Source organism: Astatotilapia calliptera, chromosome 2 (genome assembly GCF_964374335.1).
Source record: "Astatotilapia calliptera chromosome 2, fAstCal68.1, whole genome shotgun sequence".
NCBI lineage: Eukaryota > Metazoa > Chordata > Actinopteri > Cichliformes > Cichlidae > Astatotilapia > Astatotilapia calliptera.
This window is the reverse complement of record NC_137423.1, coordinates 28,021,407-28,046,806: the sequence shown is the minus strand read 5'-3', so window position 1 is coordinate 28,046,806 and position 25,400 is coordinate 28,021,407. Positions and strand designations below refer to the sequence as shown.

Sequence of the window (25,400 nt, the reverse complement as noted above, 5' to 3'; positions counted from 1 at the left end):
GTAACAGTGGGAACCGTGTGCACCCGAAAAGCTGCAGGCACTTGAGAAGAAACACACCTTTCACACACTCACTTCAGTCTTTTGTGTTTATTTTTTTCATGGCACTTTATGATAAAAACAGATCATTTTATCATTCAGTGTCACATAAACCAAGGCTACAAAAAGAATATAAAAATACAAGTTGGATGTTTGTGGTGTCATTTTTACTATCACATTAGACGAGGGTTGTTTGGTGTGACTGGCATCAGCATTTCTTATGGAAAAAAAGAAAAGCAAAAAAAGCATGATTAAACTGGCTAAAAGACGAATGCATTCAGTAAGATCTATCACTTCCAAGCCTGATGCTGCAATATGCAACATATTCATTGTGTTCAGAACCCGCCGCCCCCCTCTAGGGGAGATCCAACTTACAGCAAGTCAAGTCACAATTATAAAAAAATTTTTAAAACTTATATAAGTTATAAAAGATGAACCAGTGGTAAACATGAGACAGTGATGGCTGTGGTCACTTTAAACAAACAAACAAAAACAACGTATTGCACCTTTGACACCTCAATGAGAAGTTGCTCTTGAATTATGAGAAAGATAAAAATTAGCTAAAAAAACAAAACAAAAAACTAATTCACACCAACAGCATTCAATGAAAGAATCAGAAAAAGACTGAACTAAAATATAATGAAGACAAATGGAATGCATAAAATACAACAAAACTGTACACAGAGTTAGAAAACATAAAGGCATAGTATCATGGTTTATATCACTGAAACACATCAACAAGTCCTTTTGGTGGATGCAGGATTATATTAATCTGGGTAATGCTGTTTCAGGAAGCTTCATGTAGTGTTGTCTAACAAATATCTGTACATGTCTGTGAGCCTGACAACTGCTCAGGACAAGGCACGGACATGAGGAGGCTGCCCAACGTGCACAACTAACACCAGAATGAAGTGAAAAGTCGGGACATTTAAACGATAGGCAATTCAAGGTTCAAGAAATTCCAAGTAGCATATCTGAGTTTACACTTCTTCCAGAAAGACATCAGTTTTCTACAAAGCTGAGAAGACACTATCAGTTCAGTCAAGAGCTGGAACAATGAACAGATTCACTGATGTGTACTTTAAATGTTTCCTGACTCCAGCCTGCTTTTCTTTGCAATATATAACTGCAGATTTTCTATATTTAAGTAGTTTAAAAAAAAAGTATGAATACAATTAATATCATTAATGTTTTTAAGCGATTTCAGAAATATCACACAGTTACTCAACCTAAAACCCAAATTGATGATTTGCAGCCCTAATTCAGTCAAAATATAGTAAAAAAAAAAAAAGATCCCGAAAATTGGAGTCAGCAAAGTTACAGTATCACTATGATACCAGCCGGCACTGGGAAGACGGAAGAAATGTGGAACAATTAGAAACAACAGGCTGCAGATACTGGTGTGTCAAACAAGCGACCGCGGGCTTATTGAGCTATGTAGCAGACTATTTCATGCATTCAGTTACTGAGTTGTACACAGTATGGTCCAGTGATGAATAAGGAGAGTATAACAGCCCCCGCAGATGCTGAATTAGCATCCACTTTAAAGCATAAGCACAGAATAATGAAGGAAAGGCTGCTAGCTTCAGCCTTAAAACCTGAGCCTGTTTCTATGAACAGTTACAAAAAAAAAACAAAAAAAAAAAAACTAACTGACCAACGGTGGATTTCTAAGCTGGCAAAAAACTACATAATATCAAAAATGAATATTTAAAAAAAAAAAGTCATAAATAAAAGCTATGACATGTTTCAATGGCATCATATTCAAGTATAATCTTGTTAAAGTCCCTGATACTTAGTGGTTCATGTAAACATTTCAGTCATTAACACAGACACAGAACCAACAGTTCAGAAGGCAGCAGCAATTCATATGTACAACACACACCAGCGTTGTGTCTCCTTCACCATGCTGGTCCAGTCACATCAGTTTGTCTTTTAATTCTTTGAGTGGTGCTGGAGAAATTAAAACTTTAGCATGACAAAGCCTGCAGCTTTAACAGAGCCACACGTTCACCTGCATGCGTGAGGGCTCAGCCACAAGGCTCGACTTTGGAGGTGAGAGAGAAAAAAGATGACGAGGGAGGCGGGGATAAAAATAGCGCACGCCTGATCGAGCTGCGGACTTCACCTGCTGCGCACAGAACAATGACTTCTTCGTCCCCTCTGAGGTCTTATGTTGTGAGGAATTCTCAGAGAAGCCCTTCAGCTCATTAGATCAATGTTCAATGACGTGCAGGAGACACAAGTAAAATTTCCACTGACATACAGTCTCTTTGTGCTCTGCCACGTCAGCAACAAGCCTCCATTTCTTTCATCTCTCTGAAATGGTGGCTTAAAAAACAAAAAACAATATCAGCCAAATTTTCTCTATAACATGTTCAATTTTTGGGATTAGTAATTAAAAAAAACAAAAAATAAAACGTCAAGCAGCAAGATATGCTTATCACATACTTTGTCTTCTGTGCACTTCTAAAATTGGCTCAGCCATCACAACTGAGAACAGGCACTGAATGAGGTGGGTGTTGGATCACACGGCTGCTTTCATCTCATTCACAGTGATGACAGTCTCAAAATAACACAGATTTATAAAGTCAGCTCGGAATATAGGGATAAGAATTTCACAGCGCCTCAGTATTTCATGAGGCAGAGGAGCATTTGTCATGTCAGTGTGATGACTTCCACTGGATCTTTCTTGCTTTTGGACCTCTGTTTGCGTCTGAGGCGTCTCTGTGAGAGGGACGAGGGAGCTGGGCAAGCTGAAGCTGTTGCGGTGGCGACGGAGAGAGAGAGGAGGTCTGTAAGTGGGTGTTTGGGGATTTGGAGGTCTCTATCAGCGGACTCCCGTGGGGGTTTGCGTTCCCTCTCCGTCTCCTGGCGTCACCTGTCAAAGCAGCCGGCTGTGAACGTGTGATGAGCCCCTAGGTAGCTCCCACTGTAAGCCATGCTCAGACAATGTCGCGGCTCTCCAGCAAGGGCCATCTGCACAGAAATGGGGCCCTGGAGCGGCAGCCCACGAGTCCCCGGTTGGAGACCTGAGGTTAGGCTTGGGTAGGAGGGGAACACCCCCGCAGGAGTGATGGAGGCAGCCCCAGCTAGAAGACCCATCCTGTGACTCTGAAGAAAGTCCTGAGACATGTTTACCACAGACCCCAAAGCCTGGGACTCAGCTAGTGCCTGCAGCTGGGACAGGGATGGGGAATGCTGAGAAATGTGTGGAAAGCTATCTGGCTGAAAGAGCAGCTGTGGTGTGGAGGAGGTGGAGGAGGCTGGTCTCTGGATGGCTGACACTGGAGAGAGGTGAGAGGTCTGCGGCTGGGACTGCAGAGAGGAGGGCCGGTGAGGAGGTGTGGATTTGGCTTTATTGGCCTCCTTCACATCGTTGTCATGAGCACTAAAAGGGAAAGGCACATATTTCAGTTGTTATCACACCTACTGCAAAAATGAAATAAATCAAGAAATGTGTGGGTTTGTGCGTCCCTTACAGCAACATCAGCTCAATGCACTGGGTGAGGTGGTCCCATGTGTACCCTGTTAGTAAATGCAAAGCAGTTGTCCAACTTGGAGAAATCTGAAGGCAAATACGAGATGCTGCCACACACGCAGCAGCAACCTGGGATGGCCTGAAACTCAGAAAGGCATGGTCTGTAAAAGAGAAAAAGGATCATCACTCTATGTTCAACACCTGTGTGACACATTAAGTAAAGTACAGTTCACTACCGTCTTTTAAACTCACCCTGCAATGAAACCTCCAGGAAGTAGTGTGTGTATTTCTCCATGAAAGCCTTGGTCTTGGAGAGGGAGGACAGTGGCCAGCCATTGTAGAGGTCGCCCTCCTGCACTGAGGCATGGAGGTAGTAGTCAATAAAGTGGGCGGGTGTGGGCATACACAGATTCCAGCCAAAGGTCTCGAGCAGCAGGAGCTCCATTTTGATCAGATCCTTCTTGTTGAGAACTATGTTTAGGCTGCACATGAACCCCAGAGAGTTCAGCTGCTCCAGTTTGGGGACCCGGTCCTCCTTCTCCTCAAATTTGCCTGCAAAGAAACAAAGATGTAGTGAGGGTGGCTATAAAACTTTAGTTACACCTTCAGACTTTAGAGCCATAAAGACAAAAAAAAAAAATAGAAACATCCAATATTTATTTAACTTATGTAACAGTTTACATATGTATTCAAGGAGGCAACCTCTGTATTGCACTTAGCTTGTAAGTTCTCAAAAATATAAAGCATTACACTAATGCAGAAGACTTTTAGCTATGGTTTTTGTGTTATGGGTAAAGATTTTGAACAAAAAAGTCTTTAACATCTTTAAAAATATATAAAAAATTTTGTAGGCTTTAATGGATTTATAAAATATGAACCAACTCATTTAAACGATCATTAGCTGCACCTCTTGTGGTGACAAAAAATGCAATTCATAACTAACATCATCTCATGTACTGAAGAAAAGTAAGTAAGAATGGAAAATGTGAACCAGAATGAGTTGCATCTGTTAAAGGGTGTTTAAAGAATGTTTATTAATTGTTTTCCCTCTTTTTAACAAGATTACCATCATGTGCAGCAGGTTTACGGTTAGCTCTAAAGCAGTTTATTACCTACTAAGAATTTGCAATTAAGTTGGCTACTCCCGAACATCTGGCCATAGAGCAAAGTGATTATACTAATAAGCCCAGGGAGGCTTACAGTGGACCATAAAAGGACTTTCTATGAAAAACACGGTCAGCTCAATCCTCAGTACTTTTGTCCCTTTGTCTCACTCGCAGACATTAGAGAATCGTCATTTTTGGTGAGCCCCCCTCCCTGTCCTAAGACTTCCTGCTTTCCATAGCAACAGCCCTGAGGCCTCTGGGGTCCATGTGACCAATGAAGTGGGGTGTTTATGCCTTTAATCCAAGGGTCCAACAGGCCTCTTCTCAAACATTAAGAATGAGGGCGAGGAGGGGTCGGGTTACACTGATACAGACTCCCTTTAAAGCCTGCAACAAACTGCATGCAGCTTTTACTACTAACTTTCAATGGAAGTTGCTGGCTCTCAAAATCAGAGCTCAATTTTTTTTAATACTGCTTCTAATTATTGGGAAGAAGCCTTGGACATTTAGCTGTGCAATAAGACACTTTAAATTTAAACAAATGGGTTACGGGATGAAACATAATGTAGCTATAAGCAGTTTTTAAACAAGTATAAGTCCTCCTGTGGACATACAAAAGTGGATCCTAGCAGATAAATTACACCAAAAATATTGTCAATGATTACAACATAATACTCTGCAACAAATGTTTTCATACTGCTTAGACCTGATAAATAGGAACAGATCAAGTTAATACAGTTTAGTCTAATTGAGAAGCACCTAAGAGAAGCATTCAATAAATAAATACATACATAAACACATAAATAAATCAGTACTGTATTACAGACAAAGAAACAGAGAAAAGGTTTCTAAACTAGATTTAATATTTCTTTGGCCCTGGCAACAGGACTGCATGTGATCGTGTTGCCAGGGATCATTTGCAAAAAAATACAGTTAACCCAATAGCTTAACAATAAGCCAATATTAATCTGATTAATGAATTAATTTTTTAATTTTGAGGACCACCAGACTTGCCACGTTTATTAAAGCATATTTATGTCTAAATGTCCGATTTGCTCTCTCTTGCTTTCTTTATAAGGATAGAATTTACATAATATAACATTGAGAATAAAAATTTATTTGCAGACATTTCAATAATCAAAAATACATATTTTTCCTGCCTGGAGACAAAATGTTACCCCATTATATCACGCTGGTAGGATTAAAATGTTACACTTCAGCTTGGCGAAAATATGCATTAATCCAGAAACAACGAAAACTCTCTGCAGGAGTAAATCTTCTAATCTAAGACAAGGCCAATGAAACACTGAAAAAAGGAGCTTTACTAACCTTTCCCAGCTACAGTTATAAGCAAACAGCAACAATTACCTGATACTGTCATTGTCTTCAACAGACCTCATTTTCATATTTGAGCCCACGTCTAGTAGAGCGTCTTGAGTGTCTTCCTACAAGTATAAATTTTATCACCTATGCTGCAAACCACCATTAAGCAGGGGAAGGAAGAGAGAGGGAATGGGACTGGCAGGCCAACATGCAGGGATGTGGGGGTGAGACAGTAATTAGTAGAGAAGCAGTAATCGTGTCTATCAGGCAGAACAGGAAGCACAAAGAAACAGCGCTGTTTTACAACCACTCAGATTCAGTCCATGGCTCAGTCCACACTTGTCCCATTCTCTCACCCTCATATCCTTTGGATCAGGTCCCCGTCTGCTCCTAGACTGCTATGTCCACACAGACACTGCCATAAAAAGGCATCACTGCCCCCCTATCCCCACATAACCCCAGTCTCTTTGATCCTAAGACACACAAGTCAAGCTCCTTATTGTGTTCTGTGCTTATTCCTTTGGTTTACAACAATGAGTGTCCAAAAATAATCTTCAGTCAAACCTGCCAAACCATAACAAGAGTTTAAACCAGAAACAGGTTTAAGTTAATATCATGGAGATTACAGTGTGTCATTTCAATAAGTGAACACATCATCAAAAAAAAACACAGGATGGTGAATAAATTCACTTTATTCACCCACCCACTCCTCTCCTGCAGTCTGACAGCATCTGAATATAGCAACTTAGTGTCTGAAAGGCCATCCTCGTCATTTACACTTCATATTAAACAAGTCTGAACTACATGCAATCACAGTAACAGATAGGCATGATCAAGATTAGCACATTTCATGCTTCTCTGCGTGCCTCAGCTCACTAGAGAATAACCCTTAACAGCCATAACATATACATAATAAGAGTGTCTCTCACCAACTCGGTTTCTGATTTGCAATAAGATTAAAACATTCTTGTATGATGCATTGCTGCCATTCCCAGTACACGAGAGCATGTTTCAAGAGGCTGTGTGAGGAAGGGTTCGACTGTCTAAGCTAAACACATACTGTGATACTGTGCTTAGTGGCGATGACAGAGTCCTCCTCTTGAACAAAAAAGTTTAATTATACTTCACTAGATTTGACACACACTTGCAGCAGCAAGTCTTTTTCATGTGTGGCAAATACAGTGTAACATAGCTCTCGCTCCATCACAGACATGGGTGGGTCTGAGGAATCTTGTTCTGAATGACAGAAAGCCTGCACCATGACAGAAAGATGAAATCAGAAAGCCTACAACTAAGAGTACAAGTAGCTCCTGGTTCTATTAATTCTGAAGTACAATAAATCAGACCAGTTACCATTTGGAAATGTTATCTAAAAGAGCACTAAAAATGTAACTATACATTATCCAGCCATCTATTCATAGCTTTTTCTGATTAACTAGCTTTAATTAAGTTAAATATTGAAAAATAGCCAATGGGTTCCTCAAAATTGAAAGATGTTGTTCCCAAATTTCACATTTTTATCCAAACAGCAATCAAAAATGAAAACGTATATAATTTCCTCTAACAGAAGGCTTAAGTCATTTTCACACATACAGTGCGGCCAGGAACTATTTTTGAGATTAACAGGTGGAGCGGTGGTGGATCGGACATTAAACAAACTTCATGTTTCCAGCAGAAACTCTGTGACATCAGAATACCATTTCTAAGATTTCTAGGATCATAGTTTTTGTTCCTCCTACAACGGCACCTAAAATCTAACACTGCTTTCCAGGAGCCAATGGACAAGATGAACTACCGTAAGAAAATTACTTTAGACTAATTTGAGACATTTTTCTTAAAATACTATTTAAATCGTTGATTACTTACCTAAACTGTTGTTATATAAAATTGTTGTTAAATAATAAATATCCAGAGCTAAATAGCATTATAGAGTCATTTCCGTCTGTTTTAAAAAATTAAAAACAAAATCAAATGTGCAAAACCGTATATAGCACTACACTGTTAAATCCACAAGTGTACACAAACCAGTACTAATGATACATACAATCATACAAGTACTAATCACAGTGTTTGGCTTTGTAAATTGTATCATATCTACTCACTGCTATTTTATTGGGATAACAGTGTGCCGTTTCACTGTTGCCAGTATGAAAGAGATGATGCATTCCTCTCCTGTGAGTTCAGCTCACCTGGAATGCAGACGGCTACATGATTGTATCTCAAGTCAGTAAGGAGTATAGAGTGACACTCCAAGGGTTTTATTTAAAAGCTTTCTTTTTCATCTAAACCATGTACTTCTCCATACAGAGCAACTACAAGATACCTATTATTTCTCACAGAACACACTGGTGATAATAATGATGAGAAAATGTGGAGCAAGTTGTTAAAAATATTCAGACTTAATGATGTGTGTCACAGGTTAAGGTTAGGAAGAGGTAAGACCAGGATGCAAGACTTCCTCCCAGGTGTGTCATTTGAAAAATGGGAGTTGGGGGTGGAGATGGAAAGCAGTTTAGAGTGATAGGGGCTGTTAGAAAACCTGATAGTTGTACTCTCACATACACAGGACTCATTTTCTGTTTCACTCCATTTTGCTGACAATGTGCAACTCTACCAGTTTTTGATCAGCCTTCAAACTTTCTTCACCTGGTAGTTCTCCACCACATCTAAAACTATTAAAGCATCTTTCCAGATTTCTTGGTGAAAATCTAAATATATATTTGAAAAAGGACACATTAAACCAGAAGCCCTGAATGACAAAAAAAAAGACTTTATACACAACAAAGCTTCAGATAAATCGACCAACAGCCCTGTGGTACATGTGAATGACTTCCCAACCAGGATTTCTTACTGCTATCAATTAATGCTGATAATCTCTCATAAATAAAGCTCACCCTGCTTTCTCTCTTCAACTTGACAGCCATGAAGGAATTTCCCCTGTTCTTTAAACACAATGTATTTGTCGGTTCATCTTTCATTGGCAGGGAAAAATTGGTCACAGCTCCATCACAGAACCTCTGTGTTGACACCCCAGGTTCTGCCAGCTCTTACAATGTAGGCCTGGGCCGACCCCTGACCCCTGATGCTGAATGGTTGGGTGAGCGGGGAGAAACTGAGAAGACTCAGTCCTGCGCGCGCGTGCGTGTGTGTGTGTGTGTGTGTGTGTGTGTGTGTGTGTGTGTGTGTGTGTGTGTGTGTGTGTGTGTGTGTATGTGTGTGTGTGGGGGATTCAGAGACTGACTGTGTGAAATGCCATGCAGTATGTGTGGTGACACAGGTAGTTCGTGGGGAGTTTCAGGCATTGCACAACAAAACACAAAATTCGACTAAATATTGACATTTGCCTGCAGTTGGGGGTTATAATTATAAAAAAAGATCTCAAACAAAAAGATGAACTGCCACATCTGTTTATGGATATTTTTAATAACATTTTCAAGAAAACTTGTGGAACCGTTCAATCAGAATCACATATTTGGACAGAGAGGGAAGTGGGTCCCCTATTAATCAACATTTTAGGGTACCCCACCGAGTGGTTCAGTTCTAACATGTCCCATTTTGCAGGCTACCACCTCTCCCTCCCTTTCTACCCTGTTTAACATCAGCAGTCAACCTGCCTTTGAAGTACCGCTCCACTCATTTCCCAACCCCCTCAGGGATGTGGGAGTGCTTTTTACTGGCTATCCTGTCCCAGGACTGGCTCTCTCTGCCCGACCCTGACAAGGTGAGAGAACGAGGAGGAAACAGAGCCAGCAGCAGCAGAAGGTAAAGGGACATTACCAGAACAAGCCAGTTTTATGTCTGTGTGTTGGTGGTAGTAGTGGCAGCCTTTTAATGGCAAACTCTGAAATGGATCAGACATGAATGTGGATTTTAATGAGGTGACCACAAGAAAGGACTCGGTGGGTTTATCACAAGGTTGCCACAGCAACCATGTCCTCTTTTAGTGACATTAGCTTACGGCAAATCTCTACCATACACACACACAAACACACGCCTGCACACACACAACAGCCTGCACACACAACAACCTCCACCCCTTGGAGTGTGCTCCCCTCCCCCTCTATGGGAAGGGTCTGGCTGGCTGGCTGGCTGGCCTGCTTGCATTGACTGGCTTTTGTTTGAGGCCTGACTCGGAGAGCATATGGCAGGTGCCCCTCGGCACACAGTTCCTCCCCACCCCCGGGCTCCGACGCCTATGTAAGTGCACGCTGTAGTCTCTTTAGTTGTGCCATTTCACAGGATGCTCTTTTCTTGTAGAATCAGAATCAGAAGACTTTATTTATCCCCAAGGGGCAATTAACAAACAACAGAGCAGCATAACGTTGAAGATAAGGACAATAAGAACAGGCAATAAGAGTTGTAGGGCTCATGGAACAAAATATATGAAAACCACCTTCAGCGAGAGCTTGTAACTGAGATTCACTCAGGAGAGTTCACCTGTCCTGATCAGAAAAAAAATGTCAACAAGACTGATGTATCACTGCAGGACTTCAACACAACAGATACTTAATTCTGAGGGAATATATTGGCTTTCTTCTCAAAATAAAAATCAGCAGTCAATAAACCTCATTTCCACTTACTCTGTTTATAAAAAACTGACCATAACCTTACTACCACAAATGAAGAGGAGCTCATCCTTGCGCAAACACAAGCACTCACAAGTTCCCACAAAAAACACAGATATAATGGAGAAACAGGATTAGGCAGTGACTGCTGAGAAGTATGAAAGAGGTACTGATTAATTAACAGAGTTTGAAAGCCAGGAGAGTTTAAAGAAAGACAATGTATGTGCCTGTCAAAGCCAGTCAGTGAGACCTGGGGAGGTTGTTCAATAACTAGGCCAGATTCCAAGGCACAGATGAAAACCCGAGACAACTTTGATTGAAATGCACTTTCAAGCCCTCATCAATCATGACAGAGACTCCCTCAAGTCCTGGAGGAGTGAGAACAGAGAGGAGAGCAAGAGAAAGCCTTAGTATCTGAAAGCCACAATCAAAAGATTTTTTTTTAAATTGATTAATTATTAGTGATTAGAAGGATAACCTCTTTCCAGGTTGAGTTGATAATAATTATATCACTAAATTAACAAACTCACAAAGCTATTCTTGGATTCTCAGGAGATTGATTTAAAAATAAAAAAAAAAAAAAAAACTCTTTCAAGTCTTATATTCAAATTTATCACACCACAGAGACTTCTGATTGCAAAAGCGGCATGTATGCGACTCCATACACACACACACACACACACACACACACACACACACACACACACACACACACACACACACACACACACACACACACACACACACACACACAAACTGAGCCCTCCCAAGTGAACGGGCCCCGTTCCAGAGTCTTACTCTGACAGCATCATTAGTCTAATTACCCATGATGCCAAGGGCTACATTAACGTACAGAAATCCTCACAGTCTGTTAATCACCAGACAGGCATACAGACACTAATAACTACCACACAACCTACACCCTGAATCTGCACTAGGGGGGAGGGGGGGATGTTGATTAACACACCTGCTTTACACAAAACAAAAAGAAACATTTTTTGACTTCAGAGCAGAAAAGCAAATTGTTACTAATCAAACTAAACCACTACTTCACTCACTTTTGCAGAAACAAAGACAACTTGAAAATCGATGCAACTACAACCAAAGCATTCACATCTGTGCACACTGATGCATTTTTAATAAGTTTGGAAGAACAAAGGAATTCTGTGATGGAAAACATCCCTCTATTAGCAGGCTCAAATCACAGCTGGATTTGGTCTTTGTAAGTGTTTGCTGACAATAAGAAAGCACACAATATCTCCATATTTTTTCTGCTGATCACAGCAGAAAATTGCCATTAGAGAGTGAACAACTAATGGTAGTAAATTAGATTTGTATTGGGATGTTGGGTAAGCTGGAATTTGCAATCAATTAAATGAGTTTTGTTTTTTTAAACAAAATGTTTTGCAGCTTTAATTAGAGGACATTTTAACCTCAGAAAGTGCAACACTAGTTCATCTCAGGCTCAAACTGAAGTAGCCACTCAGATCATATTACAACTAGCATCAAAGACAGAGATAAAGTTCTGCAGGCATGATCATAATCCCAACGGTTTCTCAAAAACAATGGAACCATCATGCTGTCACATTGGAAACCTGGTTTTATCTTAAACCAACACATTGAACAGTAAACTGTCAATACGGTTCAGTTAGAAGGTGGAGCTGGAAGGGGAAAAAGCATCTCTAGAGTGTAACTCAAAATAGCTTAGTTGCAGGAAGTGTTTCACCTTGTGCCATCTGTGCACAAACCACAGTCAAAGCATTTCTTTTAGCACAACAGACTCACAGTGCAACCATTGTGTAGTTACAAGATGACATATAACACTTTTTAAGATGAAAACATAAACCTTAACCTGAGTAAAGGTTCCTATCAGATTAAAGCTTAAGAAAACCATTTAGAACATCAATTAAAACTTTCATCTACAAAAAAAAAGAGTTTTAAGAAAGAAAATCACCATCATGCTTCTTAATATGTTCATATGGTCCTTTTTATGTCAGAAGACACAAGCGAAAAAGCACCACGACCAAGCGTTGTTTTTTTTTTTTACATTTACTGCTCTAAAACACAGAGTATCAAAAAAACACAGATCCAAACAGCCATGGCTTCATAAATAAACTAATTCCAATCAACTTGAAGAGTGGGGCTAACTTGTGAAAGATAGAGAAACCTTGTTCTCCAACACGAACAGCAGCCCATTTATTACCTGTGTGATAACACGTTCAGCTATCAAGAGGTGTGAAATGACCTCTAATCCATTTAAAAGCATGATGGGATTATTTTGAGATTACATGTAAGGATTTTATCAAGGAAAATATTTTTTAAATGCCTGGAATATAGAAAAAGCATGGGGCAAGTTTTGAGAAAATAAAAAGCTGATTCTGAACTTACTAGCTAGCAGCAGACAGGACAGAGCAATGATGTAGAGCTGCCTGACAGCCACGTCATAGTGGTCCATGAACAAGTCCAGCAGGTAGACTGCCAAGTGACGTGCTGTAGGACATAGCTGGTAGCGATTACTCAGGATGGCCAACAAGTCTGCAAAGTACCGTCGCATGCCAATCTGGGGAGAATGGGCCCGGTAGGCCGGCAACTTCAGCTCCTGAAGAGAGAAAAGATAACAGGGATGTTAATGACGGGGTGTAAGAGGAACAGGGTGGGCAGGAAGCAGTGATGAAAAAGCATGCGGGTCGAAAAGAATATGCATAATAATGGTGAGCCATGCTGACTAGATTCACTACTGTCAGGAGAGTGGTGGGTATGATACTCATATTAAGAAAGGAAATTATTTTTATACCAAAAACTCTTGATTATGATTCAACCCTGGATCCGTTTCATTTAATTCACCATTGCAGCAGAAAACTGGAGCTAATCTGGGTCATTGCAGGGGTCTCTGAACAAAGGGGTGAGGGTTTGTGTGTGATGAGTTGTGTATGTGGTATGGGGAGGGAAGGGGAGGGCCTCCAGTGGAGGTTGAGTGGTAGATAGGATTAGGTTTCACCCCTAGCCCATCTCCTATTCATGTTCAATTAGCTGCATGTGTTTCAAAGTGGAATGAAGACACTTGGGGGCATTTGCATTGAATCAGCATTGAGTATCTTCCCAATCAGCTACAGAAAACTGGAGAGAGACCAAGTTTCTAGTTTCAAAACCTGCCTCGGAGTAAGAAATAGGAGACATTTGGAACTGCATGTACACAGAACAGCTATTCCCCCTGAATTCATGATACTAATACTCGAATATGTTTTTATGTTTTTTTGGATGCATAAAAACAAGGGCTTTGGGATTTGATAAGAGATCAAGGATTGGCAGATTAATCTCTTTAGCGCCAGCAAGGAGTCCTTAAAATAAAGGAAAAATATCCACATTATGTCAGGACTGCTGTTCAAGAATATCCCATAGCTTAGGTTGGATCAAATCGTCCAATCTGACTAGTAATCAGTTGTTATATATCCACAAACCACTGCCTTCCATTCTTGTTTATCATTCTTCCATTAAAATAAATCACAAATTGGAGGGCAGCAGCTAAAAAACCTGGCAGATCAGCCAATACTAGTATCAACCGTTTCTCTGAAATGCACTGATGGAAATGTGTACTATTATAGCCGACACGCTGCACAAAAATTATTTGCTGTGAATGCAAAACTTTAAAAAAAAAAAGTCTTCAGACTGGCACTTCAGTGGAATTCAAAAATAAGCAGTACCCCCTACCAAATCAACATAGCAACACCAACCCCCGGTGCCATGACCTATCATATCAGCCAGTCCTCCCCAAACTCTGCTCCATCTGTCTGTCTCGGGGTACAAGGGCAGCAGGAGAATGGGGGTGGATGTGAAAAGAAGGGAGGGCTCTGGGGGGGTCTGCGAGGAGTGCAGAGGAGCCTTTGTGGGGGATCCGCACCATAATTAAGGATTCCACAGCTGCCTACTGATTTGCATGTCTGATAATTTGCCACATGCTACACACCACCGCTATCTCCCACATCAGGGCATTATCGCTGCAGCACACATCATTAAGGCTGGATGAGACTGTGGGGGTAAAGGCGCCATGCAGGAAATGTGAAGACCGCGTGAGGGCCTTTTTACGCACGGTTCTGACACTGACTCACCAATCTTTTCCATTACAGGTTTATGGAAATGTACTATTTCTGAAGACATAAAACAACCAAGCAACTGACAATTATTTTATTTTTTGGGGGGAAAAAAAGATTTACTCTAGATTTTAAATGAGTTGTTCTGTTTAGAGAAATGTCAGCTTTCAAGTCATCTAAAAGCAGCATTCTTTTTTCATCTGGCATGGTTAATGATCCATAAGTTAAACAGTCATTTCAGCATAAAAACAGTTTAGTCTTGAGAACAAAATCTGAAATCTTGAGGTCTGTTCAAATTCAAATGAAAGTCTTATGGTCATTTATTACATGTAATCGGGGGATAACAGTGTACCCATGCATCAATTTGCATTATCTGGTTTAATCCTCTTTATTGTACTATTATTACTTAACTTGATTCTTATCTACTTTTACTACTTAAAACCCAATGTGATTTTCTATGATCTATTGGCTTTCCTATATATCTTTTATTCCCAATATGGCCTAGGTAAAGGAATGATTGTAAAGAAATTCCCAATTTTCTTTGAAACAACTGTAGTGCGTTTCTACATGAAGACATCTAGTGGTATCTGCGATCTTGTGTAGATGACCAAGACTCCTGTGAATTTGGGTAAAAGATTCAAGTCCATGGCAAGAAAAAAAATGTATAAAAAAAAACAAAAAAAAAAACACTACAACTGTCTACAAATCAGTCGCCTGATCAAAATAATTTAGAAACTGAGAAAAACCTGCTTTGAAACTGTCTAACTCACTGCAGTACAACACAGGCAGGTTTGCACAGCATCCACCAGGTATTCCTGTATTGTAACTTTAGATCATTTAGTGCTGCATATCATACTGTGGTGAAAACAGTTGCTTTAGATTTGACTAGAAACACTTGAGACGGACAGCATGTCTCTCATTGTCACAGATGAGAAAAGAGTGGGCGTGTTGTTTTGTTTCCAGCTCTGCATAAAGACTTTCAGTGTAATTGACAGCTCACTCTGAGTCAGACACTGTCCAGCATGCGTAAACTGATTCAAATGCTATGTAAGCGTGTGACTCATTACATGCAGCTCACAACCACCCGATACGCTACACTCCTCATTCTACACACATTCTTGCGATTTGTGGCACATTTAAGATACCTGATCTTCTAAACCTGAGCTCCATCACTATGAAGATGAAAATGCCAGCAAAGTGACAGATGTCTCCATTAAAGTGACACATGGGGAAGAAATATGATCACGCTCTGAGGTTAATTAAGATGTTCTCAATTAATGAGCCTTAAATCCTCCATGTAATCTAATTTAGACTATGTTTAAATAGACAGCAGGACCGGGTAATTATATTTTCCTCGCAACATTACATCTTGTCGTGGAATATCAATACAGCTCAGGGTCTGATTCAAATGCGTGCCACAACTGCTCAAAAAAAGAAAAATTACTTTTAACATTTTCTTCTGAAAATCAATAGTAATCACTTGGTCTTTAGAACAAGGCAAAGGGTGCAATTAAAAAACTAAAACTAAACACTTATAATCCATTTGAGTAACAAATTTTGGCAAAGCTGCAGTTGAGAGTTTAACATCAGTGTTTGTTGACTCACTGTTAATCACTTTAATTCACGGATTTGATTAGGCAGAAGTAAAACTGTCAATGTTTGCTGGCGTTTTTCTAGATTTCCTCTGAGCTGGTGATAAAGATAAGCACTGCACTGCAGTGTGTAGCAAGTTTTTTTTTTTTTTTTTTTTTTTTAAATTCACAGACACTGTTGATTTTGGCCTCACTGTTTGAAAATGTCAGCTGCAAAAGCCTAGTGCTGTGAGGAGAGGTGGGGGATTACTGTTTTTAAAGGTGAATTTAAGTTATCCTAAGCGCAAGCAGTCAGAAGAAGGTCGGCAAAATAAAACTTCCTGTTAAAACAGAGCTTAGTTCAGACAAACTCACCTTAATGCGGAGGGACTGATGGATATCTGCAGCTAACTGATCCTTCCACCATTCCAGCTCCCTCTCCATCTTTCCTAGTTTTACCTGCTGAAAGCAAAATCAGACAAAGTTCAGGTACTTGAAGAAAGAAGCAAGGCCAAGCCAGTATAGCCACCACACTGAAAGTTGAGACTATTTTTACCACATGAGAGGAAAGAAAGCAAAGCTGAATTTAAGTCTTTCTACAACTGTTCTCTTTAATTTAAAATGTAGGATTAGTAAGCTAGCTGTTTTGTTCTCGTTGACAGTAAAAAATAAATAAATAAATACCCTTTCGAGGAATGCGTTTTTGATAAAGTTTTTAAACACCTTTATCTCGCTGCACAGGTCTATTTCCCCGCATAGGCCATTTTCTGTGTTCGGAAACCTAATGGCTCGGTTAAATGCCCCCTTCGACCATGCTGTAGGTCAGTCTCATCAAAGCAGCCTTCCATAAAATCTCATTTTTTAACGTGGTTGTTCATCGCGAAGGCAAATCACCAACCAGTCCTACATTTCAGTTATGACTGAAGGCGATTCTACACCACGAGACTGCGGCCAAACAGACGGGCTTTAAGTTAACTGTGCCCACCAGGCTCAGAAATACTGAGCTCATCACAAACTCAGATTATTTTTCCGGCAATCAGCAACAAAGAAAACTTTTTCTTTCTTTTTTTAGTCTTGGTAGTTATCGCCTGTTTCACTCACCGCTCCGTCGGGAATGCCCCCCAGACCCCTTTGTCTCAGTCCGACATCCTGAACGACAGAACTCCGCTACGGCTCAACTTTGAGTAAGACCTCTTTTTGTCGGCGAAAAAACAAAGTTAATAACACAAAACAGAGTAGGTGCCACCGTTAAATCCCACCGACAGGCCTTCGGGTTCCCCGTTTCCCCCAAACTGTTCACACTTTTCCGAGAGAAACCACTGAGCCGTTTTCTCTCCGGTGGCTTCGCTGTTAACAAAGTAGCCTCTTCGGCTCAGCCAGCTGCTACTGTTGGTCTACAGAGCTCGTGCGCTAGACGTGAGGTTCCTCCCCCAGCCTGGGAATTGTAGTCTTTAAAGGTCACCGCTAGAACTACAAACGGCTACAGTTCAGCAAAGGATCTCATTTCATTTATTTAATATACAAAATGTTAACGAATGCATATTATATTATATTATATTATATTATATTATATTATATTATATTATATTATATTATATTATATTATATTATATTATATTAAACATTTACCTATCTTTTAAGACAGAAATCCCAGACAGTATTCCCTTTGAGCAAGAATTCCAGTGATTTTGGAAGTGCTGTTATTGAAGTTGTCTATTTTAATGCTATCAAGTGTGAGAGCTAACTGTTCAGTCCAGTGAAGAAGTATCTGACCCCTTTCTTTCTTTCTTTCTTTCTTTCTTTCTTTCTTTCTTTCTTTCTTTCTTTCTTTCTTTCTTTCTTTCTTTCTTTCTTTCTTTCTTTCTTTCTTTCTTTCTTTCTTTCTTAATGATCTGAAACATGTAAATATGACAAATATAAAACAATAAGAAATGGAGAAATTTGCAAATAATTGTCACAGCACTGTATCCCTGACTCTAAGCTTTTCCCCTGTATCAGTACCAAAAAACACAACAATACACAGGCTTCAACAGCCTTTATAAACTGTTTATCTGGCACAAGATTTATGCTAACAATTATCTTAAACTGCAAGATATAAAGAGCTTGTGTGTGCTTCTTAAAAACATTGGTTGAATGCTTTGAGCTAAATGATCCCCAAGTAAATGCTGGAACCCGGGGAACCACAAAAGCAGTGAAGCAGATACTGTGCTTTCAGTATGGTATCTGTTTGAATTAGTTTAGGGGAAGGAATAGGATATGGTCTAGCTGAGGAATTGCTTCAGTATATTTGTTTGATAATGACAACTGCCATTTAAAGGAAGTTAGATATCACACTGGCATTCGTTAAGTGCAAACCTGTGTGAGTCCATTTTGCTAAACATCACTCTTGGCTGACTTTGGGGGATTTAAACTCAGCATCTCTGCATGGGAACATGAGGCTCTATAGTGGTGCATTGGGTTACCTACTGAGCCACTGACAGAGATGAGAGTAAAGCATCATATTTTCACATTTTTCAAATTCAAATTTTTATTTGTCACGTACACAGTCATACAGTCATACATTTTTGTTGAAGGAAAGTGTTTGATTCAAGTATAACACTTTTTAGAAGTGATTCGGTTATTTTTAGCTAGAGCCATCTAAGTAGGAGAATTATACAGCATGCTTCCAGGTTCCATACAAAAAGGAAGATTTTGCAAACATAAGAACAGGGGAGCTGAGCCTGTATATAAATAAAATGCTGCTTTCTTTCTGTTTACTTAAGAAAGCTGTTATCTGAGTGTTTGTAGCAGAAGCTGTGCCTGCATGAAGCGTACTGCAAAAGATTTGACTCCAAATAGCTATTAACACTTTACATGGGTAAATTGTTTAAATTAGCTCTACACTGACTAACTATTCTAAAATGAAGTTTTCAGGTTTGCCATTGATGCATTTGTACTTTTACATAAGCACAAGTTTAAATGCAGAATTGCATTTCTTCCCTGAAGTATCATGGGTTATGGATACTTTAGTTAAGTAACACATTAGATCAAGTGTGATTAATTGCTTCCATGTGTGATGTGAATACCCACAGATGACTTTGAGACATTTGAGTATAAAACCCCAGTTAAAAATCCCCCTGTGGTCCATGAAATGGTGATGAACGGCCTCTAAAAGTAAAGAAACACAGGAGGTGCAGCATGTTCTTGTGTTTCTCCAATCCTTTGTCTCCTTAATGTAGTCTGTCATTGTCCTGTATTCGGTAACACTTTACAGTATGGCCCATGACTAATTAAATGGAATTGCAGTGGAATGTAGTTTATTTGAAATTACAATGTAATTATATTTACCTACAAATACTTGAAGTGAGGTAAGGGGGGAAAAGTGTTTTGGGTTGTTTTTTTTACAGAAAACAAAGAAGTATTTATACTGTAAATACATTTAATTCATGTACAAGTAATTTTAAATAATGCGTAACTTAAATTCACTCTATAATACGGCCAACAACCCAAAAAGCATAATGTACTTATAATTTAAGATGGCACAATTACCAGGAAAGTATGTAGTATGGTACTTAAAATTGTTTATGCAGTATTTAAATTTACTCACAGTATAATTTTTGTCTCCTTTCCTGTAAAATACCCGGAAGTTTGACACTACTTAAAATGACTTAAAATGTCACTATTTCTTCTCTCCTGTAAGTTACATGAAGTTGTGTATTACTTAAATTACTCATGTGCTACACAAAATTGTATACATGCAAATGCAAATACATATAAATACATACATATTATTCTAACGTATCTACCTTTAAGTATTTTTAGGAAAATTACATTATAATTTAAAACAAAATACCTTAAAATTTGATTTAATTGCAGGAGGATTATGCCCTTAATCACAGATTGTATTATAAAGTGTTAACCTGAATTCTATTAAGCAATTCAGCCCGTGAAGCAACCTTGAGCATGATGACTTTAAGTGAGAAATAATTTTAAAATTTTCTACAAATACAAAACTGCAGGTTAATATTTATATAATTTGATACACATGTGATTGGCATGACATGCATATTATTTTATCCTAGTGCATCATTTCTGTTTACAATCATTTATTAATTTCATGTCTCGCTGGAAGAAAAACTTTTTGAGTTGAATAAATTTTCAGTTTGTTCAAATAATTTTTTGGGCATAAAAAAGTGATGCAATACGAGTTAATACAAGTGTTCAAGTAAAATGCCATTTAAATTGATAGTATGTGCAAAACTCCAGTGGCGCAATCGGTAGAAATTACATTTAATTAAATTAATAAAACTCTAAGATGAGTTATTTGATTTCTAAAATGCTTATTAGTTTTATTTAAAAGATGTTAGTTTATAGAATACACTTCTATGTGTCATGAAAGTAATTATGAACTTGAACACAAAAATACACGCCATGTTAATGAACCATACACAAATACTCAAAAACTGTTCCACCTATTCTCCTCCTCTTATCCAATTCAGGGTTGCAGGGGTGGGCTAGAGCCTATCCCAGGTGACAGGCAGGGTACACCCTGAACAAGTCGCCAGGGCCAACACAAAGAGAGAGATAACCATTCACACTTATATTCTACCGGCAATTTAGAGTCACCAATTAACCTGACCCACCTAATTGCATGTCTTTGGACTGTGGGAGGAACCTGGAGAGAACATGAAAATTCCACACAGGGACCAGGACAGTGCTAACCAGTTTTGACTCAAAAACACAAACACTGTAAAATAATTTATCTTACAATATAATTTAGATTTTATTTCAAATTGTGTTTTATAATGGTTAATAAAGGGAAAAGGGGGGAAAAAGAAGAAGGCACTGTGCCATCTCCTATCAAGGAGTTTAAAAAAAAGAAACAGAATTAAATTATTTTGGGTTACATAAATTTAAATATTTTATGAGAACAGGGCATAATATTTCAGGTAAAATGTTTTTTGTTCACTATTAAGGCTTTATTGTGTGATTCCTCCAGTTGATTTTCTTTCTTTCCTAGTGCGCCTCCTGGTGACGAATGTCTTAAACAACTGAAATTCCACAAAGCCCAAACTTGTGAAGTTCAATTAGATATAAATCTTAATTACAGTTCATTCATTTTCATCCTGAGCATTTGCTTTTCTATCTGCTTCATTGAGAAATTCCTGGTCAGGGTAGATTAGGAAGCCCGTAAAGGTGCTGTCTGTCCAAAAAGGATCAAAAAAGAGTCCGTTCTGCTCCGAGTAGAAGATCTGCAGCCAGACCTGGTCTGACTCCTTCAGGTGGAGAACAGTAGAACCAGATGCCACGTCATAGTTCCCAGTGTTTGCATCAAATGTTTTGATCTTGTACTGCCCATTGTGAACTAACCCGATGGCGAGATGCTTGTTGGCCAGTGTGATGTCATAGGTAAAGTAATAAACTCCAGGGATAACGCAGACAAACTTCCCGCTGGAGGCATTGTAGTGATTCCCTTCATTCAGCAGGATCCGGGTGAAGCGGATGGGCGTGCGCTCTTTAGGATAGCTCTTTGTCACAGCCACAGAGAAAGCTGATCGTGCTTGCTTGCCACAGTTACAACCACCTGGAGCTCCTTCCTCGCCCATGTCACCCACGTCTCCTTTTTGTCCCCAGGTTCCAGATGTTCCGGGTTTTCCACGTTGTCCTTTCAGTCCCCGAGGTCCGGCCTTGCCAATAATACCCTCACGACCTTTCTCACCCGGTTTGCCTGGGTTCCCAGGTCTCCCTGGATCACCTGATAACACATAAATAATAACAAGATGACAATAAAATAGTATAATCTGGGCACCAGTATAGCTGACATGCTTGAGCAGCTTAGCTATGTTCTTTAAGGCTATTGAAGATGCCTGGGTCCATTTACCATGTGTCTCACCAAGACCTCCTAGCATTCCTGTCTTCTCTTCACTATTCTATCTAAATAAAGGCTAAAAAATCCAAAATCGTGTTTTAAACAAATACTGTGCTCAAAATAAATAAAGGAACACGTTTAAATCAGAGTGTAGAAAATCAGTTAAACTTCTGTGATATTGATCTGGTCAGTTAAATGATACGGAGGGAGTTGTGAATCACTTTCAGCTGCTTTGGGTGCAGTAGAGGGGCAACAATGAAACAGTTTCCCAAACAGGAATGGTTTTACAGGTGGAAGCCACTGACATTTTCCCTCTGACTGTGTTTTTTCACTACTTTTGCATTTGTCTAGGGTCACTGGTAACAACTGCCAGGATGAGGTGATACCTGGATCCTAGAGGTTCTACGGGTAGTTCAACTCTTGAATGACACATCACTGCGTGCCATTAGCATAAGGTTTGCTGTCATAGAAGAGATTTCAGGGGACAGACAGTTACTCTAGGAGAGCTGGACAGGCCATATAAGGTCCTTAGAGACTGGTGTCTGCTCCTTTGTGCAAAGAGGAACAGGATGAGCAGTGCGAGAGCCCCCCAGTATCATGGCAAAGCGTGTGGACATGGTGGACTAGCATGCCTATTACCCTCATTTTTTCCCTATATCTGATTGTTTTCAAAGTGTTCTGTTAATTGTGAGAGTAGTTTAATTGTTTTGATGACCAAAAGCTCTTAAGAGCCTAAAACGTTCCCTGTGAAATTGTCACTGACAAAAGAAAAGAGCATATTAATTGGCATGTTAGGGCTGTTTAGATGTTTTTTGACTCTTCAAAACTTGTGATAATAAATAATAAATCAACAGGCTCGTTTAAGTAACTGAAAAAGGTCTGAATATGAAGCTAATGACCAAAAAAGTCAAATGGCAATAAAAACATTCCCTTTACAGTTAAGAACTTGCAACTTCAGACATCTGTGCATAGATGTTGGAGAGGTGCTAAAGAAAAATCAGATCAGTGACATATATGATGTGAAGATCATTCAAGTTCACAGTAACATACAACTAGAGATTAACTACTACCTTGATCTCCCTTCTCTCCCTTCTCTCCATCCTTCCCATCTTGGCCGTCTGTCCCGGGGGGCCCCATGGGGCCCATGGCCCCGGGTGATCCAGGGGCTCCTGGGTTCCCTGCAGGCCCCGCTGGGCCCGGCAGACTGCAGACCAGCTGGGATGAGTGGATGGTGAAATTCCGACCTCTCTTAGATGGGGGATTTGTTGACTGCGAGACGACAACTGACAGCACATAGATCATCACAAACATCTGGAGCATGATGGGAACTGTAGAGTCACAAAGAGACAAGGGGAAGCAACTGTTTACAATAATTATACTGACTTGAGTTTTGCAGCCACTGATCAGATGATGCAAACATGTGGTAAAAGATTCCTGGAGTCAACCAGAGACTAAAACCTAACACACCATGTGGACGGGCATCTAGATGGTGTGGCCATTTTCATGCAATCCCTCAGTAACTAATGACAAATCTGATGCATCTGTTATATGTTCTGGTTACATAAAAGCATGCAGCTTACAGTAGGTTATATAAAGGAGTGTGTCAGCCATTTTAAAAGCACAGAGTAAGAACTCACCAGTTGAGAAATTATGACTCATGGGTATTTTTCAGCTCCGTCCGAGCCCTTTCTCTGCATCAGAGTGCACAAACCTTCCTACATTTCCAACAAACGATTGAGGCAACATTCTTCAAGAGAAGCTCTGCAGAGAAATGTGCAGCCCAGAGTCTCCGTAACATCCGCCCTGTTTATGCGAGTGATAGGCCAAAAAAAAAAAAAAATACTTTCACCATGATGTCATTACATTCAAGTCAGTGCAACAGCTGAAGCAGTGACACATCAGTGGTTCACAAACTCTGCTGTGAGGAAGCAAGAGATTACACAACGAGGGCTAAAAAGGATAAAGCAGAAACATTTCGCTTGTTACACGTTATGCATTTAGATACTGATGTCCTCAGAAGTGGTCAAATGTTGCAATAATAGAAAAAGAAAATTAAAAAAAAAAACATTTACGTTTCCTTGTCTTATTACAAGCACTAAAATTGTCCCACACTGTAAAGTTTATGAATAAATCTACTATGTAGAGCACATCTTACAAAAAACAAGAGACACAAGAAAGAGGAACCACTGAAAAAACACGTCTGCCATTTTTTAGGTTTCTGACTGTGTTCATGTGTAATGCACGTGGATAATGTGTGCACCTGGTTAATGAGGAGCACAAGGACAGACTTCTCCCTGCAGTCTGAGATAAGGAACGCTGAGATTGACTGCTTGTTTTTGGTGTCCTCTTCTCCACCTTGGAACCCTCATCAGGGCTTTCCAGAAAATCACCCAGTGAATGAAGAGGTAGCCATCTCATGTTTGCATTCATTTTTCAGTTCAGTCCATTAGGTGACACTCTGGGTGACTTTTTTTTTTTTTTTTAGGTATTTCAGATTTTAGTCCTTTCCCTTCTTTCCCCCTTTATCTCTGCCCTAGTTATGCTTAACACACAAGGCTACAAAAAGCAAAATTAAAAAGTACATAATTAATTCTTTTTTTTCCAAATAAATTATCCAGAATTGTTCGTCGCTGAACCTTGCAAGGTAAACACACCTTGCAAGGTTCAGTTTATGGTTTTTAAAAGCAATCAAATAGTTCTAAAACTCAATTTACATGTGAAAACCCGGGTTACCTAAAATAAAAACTAGACTTGGGGGGGGGGGGGGGGGGGGTCAAAACTAACTGACATGATTTTGTAATCCTGGCAAACGAATTAAAGTTAAATACAGATATTGATGAAATGTCTTTAGTTTTTGTTTGTTACTTTGGTAAAGTTACAGTTTGCCCCCATGAGTTTTTAATGGACATCTTTAATGAGAGTCTACAAGACTGTGAATTAACTGTTTTCAGAAGCAGTGGGGTTTTTGTGTGAAACTTGAACTGATCTTCTTAAATCTTGCCTCCAGCATTTGCCCTCTGTAAAATGATATTTTGCAAGGCTAAAGCTAATATTGAGAAAAGCAAAACAATTAAAAAGTAAAGTGAAACGCACAGGCTCACTGTCAGAACTAACAAGAGAGTCAAAATGAAATTTAAAAACAATAAATAAATAATTAGAAAATACAATAATTATAATAACTCTGGTGGGTACTTTTACAAAGAACTGTGTTTTTAGACCCTGATCACTTACATGGGGAACATGATCACTGAGAACATTACATAAACAAGCCGTTCCCTACAGCAGGGATTCAGTGAAGGGTAGAAACTAGAAGGGCAGCTTCAGTTTCATTTTGGCCTGTAGTGGAGGTCACTATGAAGTAATCCTCCACTTTCTCTTCAGA

General features: G+C 39.5%; 2 protein-coding genes across 3 annotated transcripts; both read right to left on the bottom strand.

Annotated features, from left to right (window-relative positions):
• Window positions 1-72: 72 nt before the first annotated feature.
• ccnjl (cyclin J-like) lies at window positions 73-17,573 on the bottom strand. Of its 2 annotated transcripts, none has more exons than XM_026191518.2 (6): window positions 17,272-17,573; window positions 16,546-16,632; window positions 12,900-13,110; window positions 3,770-4,069; window positions 3,519-3,678; window positions 73-3,427 (listed from the first exon to the last, which is right to left on the bottom strand). In XM_026191518.2, exons 2-6 carry the CDS (start codon window positions 16,612-16,614, stop codon window positions 2,914-2,916), a joined length of 1,254 nt encoding a protein of 417 aa, XP_026047303.1. In that variant the 5' UTR covers window positions 16,615-16,632; window positions 17,272-17,573; the 3' UTR covers window positions 73-2,913. The 2 variants fall into 2 exon arrangements, with proteins under 2 accessions (XP_026047303.1, XP_026047312.1); XM_026191527.2 differs by having other exon boundaries at window positions 16,546-16,629.
• A 3,334-nt stretch (window positions 17,574-20,907) lies between these two features.
• Window positions 20,908-24,749, bottom strand: c1qtnf2 (C1q and TNF related 2). Its single transcript, XM_026191506.2, has 3 exons — window positions 23,656-24,749; window positions 23,089-23,346; window positions 20,908-21,904 (listed from the first exon to the last, which is right to left on the bottom strand). Exons 1-3 carry the CDS (start codon window positions 23,675-23,677, stop codon window positions 21,261-21,263), a joined length of 924 nt encoding a protein of 307 aa, XP_026047291.2. The 5' UTR covers window positions 23,678-24,749; the 3' UTR covers window positions 20,908-21,260.
• Window positions 24,750-25,400: the final 651 nt, after the last annotated feature.

What these genes read in the sequence shown, in the direction of transcription:
- c1qtnf2 (XM_026191506.2), bottom strand. Translation starts at nt 23,677, where the DNA reads ATGAGTCATAATTTCTCAACTG. An exon ending in GAGTCATAATTTCTCAACTG is followed by an intron (nt 23,347 to 23,655) that starts GTGAGTTCTTAC and finishes GTGACTCTACAG; the next exon opens with TTCCCATCATGCTCCAGATG. An exon ending in GGGAGAGAAGGGAGATCAAG is followed by an intron (nt 21,905 to 23,088) that starts GTAGTAGTTAAT and finishes ATGTGTTATCAG; the next exon opens with GTGATCCAGGGAGACCTGGG.
- ccnjl (XM_026191518.2), bottom strand. Translation starts at nt 16,614, where the DNA reads ATGGAGAGGGAGCTGGAATGGTGGAAGGATCAGTTAGCTGCAGATATC. An exon ending in ATCAGTCCCTCCGCATTAAG is followed by an intron (nt 13,111 to 16,545) that starts GTGAGTTTGTCT and finishes TTCTCTCTTCAG; the next exon opens with GAGCTGAAGTTGCCGGCCTA. An exon ending in CCTGGAGGTTTCATTGCAGG is followed by an intron (nt 3,679 to 3,769) that starts GTGAGTTTAAAA and finishes TCTCTTTTACAG; the next exon opens with ACCATGCCTTTCTGAGTTTC.